Here is an 11843-nt window from a genome sequence, read left to right as displayed (position 1 = left end):
GTTGCCCATTTTTTGATTGGGTTGTTTATCTTTCTTTTGTTAAGTTGTATGAGTTCCCTGTAAATGTTGGAGATTAAACACTGAGCAGAGATAACATTGATAAATATGTTCTCCCATGCAGTGGGCTTTCTTATATTGTTGATGGTTTCTTTTGCTGTGCAGAAGCTTTTTATTTTGATGTAGTCCCATTTGTTTATTGTATTATTTCTTTGGTATTTTTTCCCATTCATTATCTTGGTTCTCTCTATAATGCCTTCTATTCAGATGTTAACTCCTGGATTGACCTTCTATCTTATCTTTCTTCTTTTGTTTCCCATCTCTGTGTCATTTTCTTTAGCTTTCTAGGGAATTTTTTCAGCCTTACCTTAAAGCACTTGTATTGCATTCTTTACTTCTGCCCTTAGACTTTAAATTTCCAAGTGCTCTTTCTGTTCTCTAAACATGTCTTTTAATAGCTTTCTGTTTTGGTTTTATGACTACACTATCTTATCTAATATTATCTTTGTACAAGTTTTTTTTTTATTTTATGCTCCCTACATTGTCTCTGTTATCTCTGATTTATTTATTTTTCCTGATTTGTTTTGTATTATTTTGGTCTCCATGGTTCACATTGAGAGGCTTCCTTCAATGTCCGCGGATCCTTGGCTGGCCATTTGAATCTAAGAGTGAAGCACTAAATCTAAGAGTGAAGCTCTTTGTGTAAATGCCTGTGATTTGTGGGGCCTCATTTTAGTTTCCCGTGGGAGCTGTAGGTCTTTCCTTGTGGGCTTCTAGCTTCTTTAGATGGAAACCCTTCAGGTCCCTGACTGGGGGATATAAACGCAGTGTTCTAAGATCTAAGGGTCTCACTACTCCTCATGCAGCACCTCACTACCCTGTCCTCCTGTCTGGTGTCGCCACGCCCACTGTCTTCTGGTTCAAACTTTCTGGAGAGAATCAAGCTCTTGGCTGCTGCCGGTGAAGGCCGTCACCTGGCTTTATGGCCCAGACCAATAGATCTGAGTGTCCTTACACAGACTTTTTACCAGTTCCTGTTCAATACAGCCTCTGTAATCGGGTGCAGAAGCACCCAGTGGCCCCGGTTCCTAAGCGTTTCTGGGTCCTGCAGTGAGGATCGACTTGTTTCTGACTGGCAGCTAGGTTTCAGCTTTCCCTCTCCCTGTCAAGCCAGGTTCCACCATCCATTTGCTTTCTATTACGCTAAATGTTGATATGTTCTTGCTTCCTTTACTGTTTTCCTCCATGTGTTTATAACTTTTTTTCCCTATACTTTTAAACTGACCTCGGAATGGAGTGGAAATGATTGCGTGTGCTCGGTCTGATATGTTTGGCTAGAAGTGGCCAGTGGTAAATCCACACAAACATTCCAGAAGCTTGGTGGCTGTCAGTGTGGCATACCTTTCCTCTCCACTTCCCACGGCTGCTTAGCTCTCTGGAATTCACTCTCGCCCCTTGGGATCCTGGCCTCCCACAGGTCTTCAGGGACCGCCTGATTGCCAAGGCGAGGGATCAAGTCTCACACTCGTTCTTAAACTCTGCAGTCTTTGGGTCAAGGAGCATTTTCTCCCTTCCAAACACCTTCCCCTGGTGCTTTCTGAGACACCGGGCTGCCTGGTTTTCCATCTGCCTGCGATGACTTTGTAATAACCCTTTTTTCTCTCCCCCTGTGAAAATGCTCCCAGGCCGGCCCCCCCCCCCCCCCCCTTCTCTTCTCTGTCCTTTACTCTTCATTGTAACTACTGTCTGTAACCAGATGAGTCACAAATCTGATTCCTAACTCAGCCCCATCCCCACCTTTCCCATCAGATTTTTCTTATATTCCGGCAGCAATTCCACGTCATTGGTTGTGTAAACGACTAGCCCTTGGCTGAAAGTTGCCCTACATCCAGGTGCCCTGTCTAGGTAGTTGGAAGAATGGCGGCACCATTAGTATAAGCAGGTCAGGAGGAGGAGATGGTTTTGAAGATGGGTTTGCCTAGAGTGTAATGAGTTTGCTATTCTCATTTCAGCCTCAGAAATATGGCCAAGCCTCATGGGAAGTATTCCAAGGAAGTGTAATTTGGAAGAAAAAAAAATATGGCTTGGGTGACTGAAGTGGAATGAAGCTTTAAGAGCCTACCTGAATATAAAGGATTATTTGTTTTAAAATTTCTGAGAAAGCCCCTAATTGTAGCCTTAAATTTGGGGTTTTCTCAGTTTCTAGGTCTCTGGATTCTTGCTCGCAGTGACCGGTGAGCTGAAAGGTGGAGTTATATTCTACTCTTGAAGGATGCTAAGTTGTTGCTACAAATAAACAACAAAAACCCCAGAGAAGTGTTTTGTTTTGTTTTAGTTCAGGGTCCAGCTGATACAGGTAGCTGAGGTCAAGGGCCTGAGGCCGTTATAGCATTCTCCCCCAGGTGAGAGGGCTCTCACCAGGAGGGCGGAGAAGAAAGAGCAGTGTGGGGATGCTGGAGATGAGCTTTGCTGGCTCCCCGTCCTCCTTCCCTCCTGTCCCCCCGCCCCTCCAGTATGCCCAGCATGGTGCCTCCGGATGGTAGTGCTGCTAGGCCTGCAGACTTCACTCTACGCTTTGTAGATGGAGAACAGACCCTCAGAAAGCCCCAAAACAGATTTTTGTGGTCACACAGTTAGAACCCAGGACCCAAGACTCCATCACACCAGCTGCTGCCTCCTGGGGCGTCTCCTCCCTGCCCACCACCACCAGGTGCATTGCAAACTGAGAACACAGTCCAGGGGCGTAGCCCAGGGGGGCCAGGCACTGTCAGCATTGGGGGCCTGGGGGGGGAGGAAGACGGGATCAGTCCCAGACTGCTCCTGGGCCCGCATCCACCCTTGTCCCAGCAGTCCCTGGATGAGGCATGGTGGGGGGTTGCCCACGTAACCACAGGCACAGGGAAATCAACCGCGGACGGCTAATCGCCTATCCAAACATTGCTGGTAATCTGCATCCCTAAAATAAACCCTTGAAAGATGGAAAGATGTTAGTAATTTCTGGCCAGATGTGCCTCCTCCTTCCCTACTTTCCCCACCTCAAAAAAGAAAGTGAGCCAAATGGCAAGGAATAAAGAGCCTAATGCAGAACACATTTCCATCATTTGATTTCCCCTCTCCCCGTGCCGTCCCCCCACTTATGTAAACTAAATTCCTTTACACGGTCATGGCAAAGGACCATTAATTTTTGATTTGAGTTGTGATTAAAGGCAATACAGTCAAAAGAGTGAGATAATTTCCACTGAAGCAATGCCATTTGAAACCCAGTCATGGTATAGTAGGAAAGAGCGGGGGTCTTTGGGGTTAGGCTGGATTCTACTTCTGATTCTCTCTCTTACAAATGGAGGCCACGTGTTTTATTACTTAACCCGAGTCCTCTCCCTGATTGTAAAAAATAATAATGCAGATTCTACACATGGATGCTGTGAGCACTAAGTCAGGAGCCACACCGACAGCAGCTGTCCTGTGCTCACAGGGCGGCATGTGGTGAGAACTTAAGAAAGGACGGCTCACGTCTGTGTAGCAAAGAGGGCGCCTGCATTGTCAGCAGGGCATGCATTCACCTCTCCTGGGGATGGAATTGATCACTCACTCCGATGGCAACGCTTGGTTCCCAGCCTTCGACACTGGGCAGTAGCTTGAGACTCCTCTAACGCATGGGGCCACCTTTTGGAGGGCCTTGTGAAAGGAGAATAGTTCCGACTGCCTTGCCTCCCTGCAGTATTCTTTGCTGCCTTTCTGTGTGGTTTCTCCTAGTCCCATTTACTCTGTTTGACTTAGCCTAGGCCTGAGTAGTGTGTCTCCTCTGGCTGGTTCCTCACTCAACCCCTCTGAGAACCTTTCTTATTGAGCCAGCCACAGACTAGAACAGTCGAGGTCTTTTCTCAAGTGAACCCCAGGTACCAGGGCTGTAAGTCCACAAGAGAAGCTTAGCCAGGTGTGGGCCTGTTCGGGCCTGTCTAGGGTGAGGTCCTGGAGGGAGGGTTTCTGCTGCTTTCTGTTCTGCACTCCCCACTGCTGGTCCCACTACACTGTCCATGGTGCGGGTGGGCGTCACACATAATCAGTGGCCCTGGGAAATGGCTGGTGCAGGCTGAGGGGAGAGCTGAAGAAAGGAACTCCCTCCCACATGTGTGTGGAAGCCTGGACCAGCCTGTGAGGTCAATGCTAATCCTCAGTGAGAGAGCATTCTGCTGCCGGGTGCCCAGTTCCTGAACCTTCTGCCACCCTTGGGAGTGAGGCATTTCATAAGCAACACCAGGTCTAGGGTATTGTATGGGGTTGAGTAGGCTGCAAGGTCTGGAACCCTTTTGTAAGAAAAAGAAAGCAGGGGGGCCATGTTTAATTTACTGACTTTGACTCATTCATTAAAGATTGTTCCTAGGACAGTTTCTTCTCTCCTCCTTATTCTTGGGTTAGGCCAAGGGTGTGCTTTCTAATCAACTAAATATTAACTTATAAAGCTGCCAGGAATGCAGTGTTTCCTTTGCCACAACAGTCTCTTTCAACCGGGAGGAACTCTTACCATTTCTTAAGTAGGTCATTTTGAAATGTGGGTGAAACTGGGAAAGGAGTCTGAGTTGCTCCCCCTTATTTTCTTGGCCCATTTAATCAGTATCTCAGTTTCAGGTTCATTATGAAGAATTTTGCAACCATAGAGCCAGCATGGGCAGCACAGTGATTAAAAGTGCACATTCAGACATGGATTCCAATCTAGGATTAGTGACTGTGGGCACAATAACGCCTTATGCCTCATTTTTTCTCATCTGTTAGTTGGGGGAAATAATGGCACCTTCCCCATGGAGTTGTTAGGTTTAATTGAGGAAATGCATGGCCATGCTCAGCACACTCGTAGGCATGCCATATGCTTTCATAATGGTTAGCTATTGTTATTTAGTTCAGATTCAAGTCATTCCTCATGGCTTGTGGGTGGGAGCTTTGTGTTATTAAAAGGAGGGGGCTGAGTAATTTTGAACTCAGAAGAATTCAGAGGATGTACAAATTGTCTGGTGACTAGCATCTAGAAAATGATTTCCAACTCCTTTGGGAATACCGGGGCTGGCTGGCCTCCGAGGGGAGTGGACTGTAACAGCCATGCTGTGTTAACGCACTGACCGCTTAGAGCAGTGATGGCGAACCTTTTGAGCTCCGCGTGTCAGCATTTTGAAAAACCCTAACTTAACTCTGGTGCCGTGTCACATATAGAAATTTTTTTATATTTGCAACCATAGTAAAACAAAGACTTATATTTTTGATATTTATTTTATATATTTAAATGCCATTTAACAAAGAAAAATGAACCAAAAAAATGAGTTCACGTGTCACCTCTGACATGCGTGTCATAGGTTCGCCATCACTGGCTTAGAGAATGCCGTCACACTGATTTATCTTCATCCAGAGACCCTGTGCAGCCATCACTAAAGTATCTGGTCCACACGTTAGCATTAAAATAATGTTAACTCAGGGTCTGTAATGACAAAGAAGAGAGAAGGCCAAGTTGATGGACTATCCCTTTCTGCAGGGGGATGTGCTGAGAACAGAAGCAGCCCATGTAGCAGATTAGACTTGAGAGTATCATTGCTTTGACTTATCTATCAGGACTCCACCAGGACTTGCTCTAATCTACCAGGAGTTTGGTTCCGTGTGGGTCTACTCAATGGATAGACGCTGGAAGCTGATTAGTGGTTGACAAAACCTCAGCGGTACCTGCTGTCAAAACTTCTTAAAAGGCACGCTGGTGGGGGCCCTGATCTCCCCAGTGCTGAAGTTGGACATTGATGTTGAATGCACTTGAGCATGACAGGTTGAAGCACTTTTCTTTGTTGGGTGTGCACACATAGATTCTATCTGTCTTAATCAGAGGACACAACTTTTGAGGAATTTTATGACCCTTGGATGTTAAAAAAGACTAAACCAATAGCATAAAAACAACAGCACAACCCTCATGGTTTCTCTTTAACTCCAGAGTCTAAAGCATTAGATTATATGGATTATATTGGATTACATGATCCCCTCTCTTTCTCAAAGCATTGTGTGATATTCTGAGTCACCGAGTTTTAAAAAAGAGAAATGTGTTTTGGTTTTGAAAATGTATTTGAGATTCATAACACCTTGCAGCAACTGGTAGACACCACAAAACTAGGGGGACAGAATCAGTTCACTGAGCCGTCGGTACTTATTTATAAAACCGTCTCCTTCTGCCTGCTATTTGCCTTTCATTCCACCCTCCTCTTCAGCCATGGGTTTGGGTTATTGTTGTACATGAAAAGCTGTGTTCTAAAATTCTCTCTCCCCTTCTCTCCTCCCCCCTCCCTGCCCTCACCCACTCTAGCACTGAGGATGAAAATAAAAGAAGTAAAGAAAGAAAATGGTGACAAAAAAATCATCCCCAAGAAGAAGAAGCCCCTGAAGTTGGGGCCCATCAAGAAGAAGGAGCTGAAGAAGCTTGTCCTGTACCTGAAGAACGGGGCCGACTGCCCCTGCCACCAGCTGGACAACCTGAGCCACCACTTCCTCATCATGGGCCGCAAGGTGAAGAGCCAGTACCTGCTGACGGCCATCCACAAGTGGGACAAGAAAAACAAGGAATTCAAAAACTTCATGAAGAAAATGAAAAACCACGAGTGTCCCACTTTCCAGTCGGTCTTTAAGTGAAGCTCACGGGCAGGGCGGGTTGGGGCGGGAGCCCTGGGTTGGGGTGAGGGATGGGGCTGAGCAGACAACGCTGAAACTCACTGCTTCTGTGGGCAGAGAACGTTGTAATCCCGTTGGCTTTCCTCTTGCAGCATCCCTCCTCTTCCCTCCACACCCCCCTCCAGCCCCAGTATAGCCAGTATTTAAAGCCGCACGCCCAGGTAGGGAAACCCTGTTAGATTAGGAAGTCTTGTCTGATCTCCAGTCTGGAGCTGCATGTCACTGAGTATGAGGAGGTGCAAAACCATTCAACTAGAGACACAGTGCACCAGAGACACACTCACTAAAACATGAAAATTTTCCACACCACAAAAGAGATTAGGCAAAACTTAAGAGACAGCAGCAAGCACTAAGCCCCATGACTTTCTTTGTGTCATTACAAATCACTTGTGAGTCAATCAGCTAATCGATTCCTGTGGAACTAGGAAATTCTAACTATTGGGAAGACATGTCGCTTTCGGTTCCAGGGGAATTTCCCTTGCTGTCTGCTTTAGGCAGACACGGACACCCACCACACGTACAACTTCAGATCAGTTCCAGGGAGCAGGAGGTGCAGGGAAGAGAAGCACAGCACAGTATGTAACAGTGAAAACAAAGGGAGGCCATGCCCGCCCTGCTTCCCCAAGGATTGCCTTTCTCTGTGAATCAACCAGTCTCAGATGCCATGCGAGTGACAGCTGACATCCGCCTCAGTCAGGATCGAACCCCCACTCATGGGGAGGGCAGCACCTGCCGGCCTTTGTGTGAGGAAGGGAAACACCGTGGCACCAGGCCCATGGCTGAGAGAGATGATGATTTTCAGACCCCAGAGGCCTTGGTTAGTGGTTTTTAAAAAGCATACTTAAGAAAAGAAAAATTTAGAACAGTCCAGCAAATTGTTAGTCCCGGTGACTGTAATTGGGTGAAGAGATTAGTATTCTAATGTCATCTATTTGTTCATTTCACATTTTCTTAAAGAAGAACAACTAAAAAAAACCCCACTTTTCAAGGATTTTTTTTTTTTTAAAGTCTACACTGAGCATTTGAAAGGTATGCCAAGACCAGGGTCTCTTGTGCACCCGAGGCTACTTTCCGGCGGAGCGGTGCTATCGCTCGGCATTTTGGGTGGGAGGTGGATGTAGCTGATGCATAGCCGTGGGTCCTCCCTCCTGAGGAGTCCTGGATTGCTCTGGCCCCAACACAACGCAATTCAAAACTCTCAGTGCTTCCCATTCCTTTCTTGCCTGTGAAGAAATGGATTCCTTTCAACAGGTCAGAGACATTCAGAACAGCCAGGCTGCCTGTGCTCCTGCATTAACAAATTTTTATTTTTATTTCTGCAGAGGGAAAGTTAGGCCACACGTGTCTCCCCACTCAAGGAGAGAGTTTCAAAGGCAACATACCTCTGCGGTGTTTTCTGACTCCCCTAGGTATTTCTCAGAGCCTTCTGTTTAATAAGTGATGTACATAAACCTGTTCACTTAAGCAACTTCATTCCCCTTGTTCAGTGTATAGGAAGCAATTCTAAACAATCAATGCTAATGTCTTCCCCAAGCCCAATTCCTAATTCTCTGTAACACCTCGGGGACTTTAGCAATTGTCCCCCTGGGCGAGTGGTGACACCCAACGTGGCTGCTGCACAGAGGCCGGCAAGTGTTGCCCTCGCCACACAGGAACAGTGGAACATGCTCTTAACGTCCCAAGACTCCAGACTGAAAAATCTGCCTGCCACCTTCGTTACCTACCTGAGGGTTGTCCTGATGTAATTAACCTCTCACAATTAGGGATCCCGTCATTTTAATACCTTTTTTGGTTGTCTCCAAACTTTAATCATCAAGTGTTGGGGGGGCATCTTAAATGATTTGCTTGTAATTGTGGATAGTTTTAAAAAATGTGTGTATATATATTAGTTAATTAGAAATATTCTACTTTCCTATTGTCAACTGAAATTCAGAGCAATTTCATGAGTGCATGGATCTGGGTCTTAGATTTGGTTGATTAGCTCAAGAGTTCATTGAACATATGTATCTGACGTATCTGCTCGTTTTGACAGAGCATCATGCAACAGGCCCCTCATTCCAAGGCAGCGGCCTTGGGAGAGGGGTCTGTGTGGGGTATTAGCAGTTACAGCAGAGAGATTATGGAAGAATAATAGGTGGCCGTGCTGTGCAACCCTCTAAATGGGAATTCTCAGGTAGAAGGTGACATTTTTAGAAAAAGTTCAAAGTAAATTGGAAATATGAATTGCAGCTGGATTTACCCCAAACACAGTGTCCTAGGACTTTGAGGTTTACTGTGGATTTGAGACACCCAGCAGCTCTGTGTACAACACAGTGATTTCCGGACGCAAAGGGAGGCTGTGGGCCCAAATCTGCATTGTTATCCCAAACCTTTGATTTGCTCAACAAAGGCCATAACAAAACCAATGTGCAGACTCATTGGCTTGGTCATCGGTTCCCAAAAGAGGAGGTGTGTGTGTGATTTGGTAATTATTGCTAATGCAAAGGTCCTGTTTTGTAAAGGTTTCAGATAATCATTCTGGGTAGAATCCTGTGAGGTCATTGGCAGAACTCAGCTCAATCTTTGAAAAATATTAGTAATTATCTTAGAGGATAGGAAGGGAGGTGAGACTTCCAGGAACATTTTGCTTTTAGAATATCGGGTAGGACACTTGGCTCTCAGTGCCCCTGAATTAGCACCAAGGTGGAGTCCAATTAGAGCTCCGGTTTTCATTTGCATCTGTAAATTACAGAGGCACCTTTTCCCAAACCTAGAGGCCGCGTTTCTCCTCAGACTCCAGGTAACTAGTTGCCCTATTGTAACTGTCCAGGTGTGGTGGGCTCAGACGATCTGTTTAGAAGCACACCTTCGGTAACTCCCACGAAATAACGTACTGGCCGTCCCGACCTGTCACCTGCAGATACATAGGACACACACAAAATTTGTTTCCTCTAGTTCCTTCCTGTAGCACTCCTCTTTTAGAGTCTAAATCTTTTACAAAAGCTTTGAATACTGTGAAAATGTTTTACATTCCATTTCATTTGTGTTGTGTTTTTTTAAACTGCATTTTTACCAGATGTTTTGATGTTATCACTTATGTTAATAGTAATTCCCGTATGTGTTCATTTTATTTTCATGCTTTTCCTGCCATGTATCAATATTCACTTGACTAAAATCACTCAATTATCAGTGATCATGTGAGTTGTGACTTTTTCCCCCCAATAGTACACCACTCACCCGCTTCCACTGCACACTTACCACTCCTGATTTTTTCAGTGATGTTTCCTGGCCTCAGTGTAATGACTTGCAAGGAGTAGCTGGGCGTGGGTGGGCTGGAGAAGCTCCCGGGGGCACCGCAGGCCGCCCTCACCCCCGTTCCCCGTTTACCATCTGCTCCCATGAATAACTTCCAGGAGTGTTTCTCCTGGTTGTGTGTGTTTGAGATCAGAAAGAAGGTCAAATACTTGCTCTACTACAAGAATGTATTTTTCAACCCTGCCTGAGTTTCTTTTTCTGGTTTCAGATGCTCTTGCCCCTCAGACCAATTCCCAATGTTAAAATTACCAACTACAATTTGAAAACTCTCTGGTTATCTGGAATCTTAAGTGCAACGGAGACCTTAGAGCAGTGGTTCTCAACCTTCTGGCCCTTTAAATACAGTTCCTCATGTTGTGACCCAAACATAAAATTATTTTCGTTGCTACTTCATAACTGTAATGTTGCTACTGTTATGAATCGTAATGTAAATATCCGATATGCAGGATGGTCGTAGGCGACCGCTGTGAAAGGGTCATTTGACCGCCAAAGGGGTCACGACCCACAGGTTGAGAACCGCTGCCTTAGAGGGACGATTTTAATGTACAGATGGAGAAGCTAAGATGAGACATGGCTAGGATTCCCTAAGAGTTTGGGCGTTGCTAGAATTAGAATCCAGGGCTCCCAAGTCCTAGTCTTGTGGGAACAACACTTGACTTACCATTGAACTTCCCTTTGGACCCACAGTATGGCCCTGGCCTGGCCCATGCTGTTTCATATTAGGTTATATGCTTCTTGCGTAAGGAGTTGTTCAGTGCAACTTCTTATTCTGTAAGCAATTACAATGACAGCTTCAGTTGATGTCATCCCCTGATTAACAAGGCACTTCCAAACCTCAGACAGCTGGCAATTTTACCTACAAGTGAGCAAATACTCCACACAAAACCACACCTAAACACAGAGACACCATTTTCTGGGCATGGTATGGGGACTTGTAAAAATTCCGCTAAAGTTAAGTTCCAGTATGGAAAGATTTTATCATCTAGTGTACCTGACTGGTGAACTAGTGATATGCTAGCCCAGCCAAGGCAAATACTGGCATTTCCTTTCAGTTCCCCTGTGGTTAATAAGGAAAATGTCTTTTAGGCTGGGTGTGGATGGCCCATGGTTTCCCATTGCTGCTTGAATTTTTTTTTTTTTTGGTAAAACAAATCAGCAAAAGAGTGAAGTTGCCCAGGAGTTTGGGGTGTCCAAGAGGTGCTGGAACCTTGTGTCTAAGATGCTGGCCCCACCCAAACAGCAGCCTTACCTTCAATCTCTATAGCACCTACATCTCTTCAAGGAATCACACCAGTGCTCTCCTACTTAGGGGCAGAAAGAGGTGAAGGGCCAGTCACTATATTATCCAACTTCGGCTGGTCTCACTTCTAATGCCATCTCCCCACCATGAATCCAGAGGTGCCAACATTTCACATTTGTTCCTGAGAAAGGGAAATCTGTACCTATCATCCAATAGTAATCAAAGGACGTAGGGAGAATCATTCTTAAATCTTAGTATGTATCATCGAGGGGAACTTGCTAACATGCAATTTCTGGCTCCCACCCTCCAGATGTTTGGGTTCGAGGTTTGCCAGGGGGCCCTTGACTCTGCACTTAGAACTAGCGCTCTAGGTTACCCACATGCCTGAAGTCCACTGGGTCTTACTTTGTAAAACATGCCAGTAGGGCATAAGTGGCTGGGGATGAAAGATTTTGGGGGGCATTTCCCTTTTCTCTATCCGCACACTTCATATTACTGCAGCCCGTTCTGAAGTTTTCTGAGCTACTCTTACTAAGTATTAGTTAATAGAAATCAGATACACAAGGGAGAGATTGAGCCTAAATCCTTTATCGCTGGGTATGTCTGGCTCGCCAACGAGTGC

The 11843-nt window shown here is 45.7% G+C and overlaps 1 protein-coding gene across 1 annotated transcript in view; it reads left to right on the top strand.

Annotated features, from left to right (window-relative positions):
* Nucleotides 1–9859, top strand: part of SFRP1 (secreted frizzled-related protein 1) — a gene marked incomplete at its 5' end in the record, with an annotated part of 41072 nt that extends 31213 nt beyond the window's left edge. Inside the window, one exon of the mRNA XM_005856516.2 lies at nucleotides 6326–9859. Within this exon, the coding sequence (XP_005856578.1) occupies nucleotides 6326–6648 (323 nt within the window). The remainder of the gene's footprint in view (nucleotides 1–6325) is intronic.
* Nucleotides 9860–11843: the final 1984 nt, after the last annotated feature.

The sequence above is a fragment of the Myotis brandtii genome, unplaced genomic scaffold (genome assembly GCF_000412655.1).
Source record: "Myotis brandtii unplaced genomic scaffold, ASM41265v1 scaffold103, whole genome shotgun sequence".
NCBI classification, from domain to species: Eukaryota; Metazoa; Chordata; class Mammalia; order Chiroptera; family Vespertilionidae; genus Myotis; species Myotis brandtii.
Note: the sequence above shows the minus strand (reverse complement) of the source record. Positions and strands in the feature narration are given on the sequence as shown.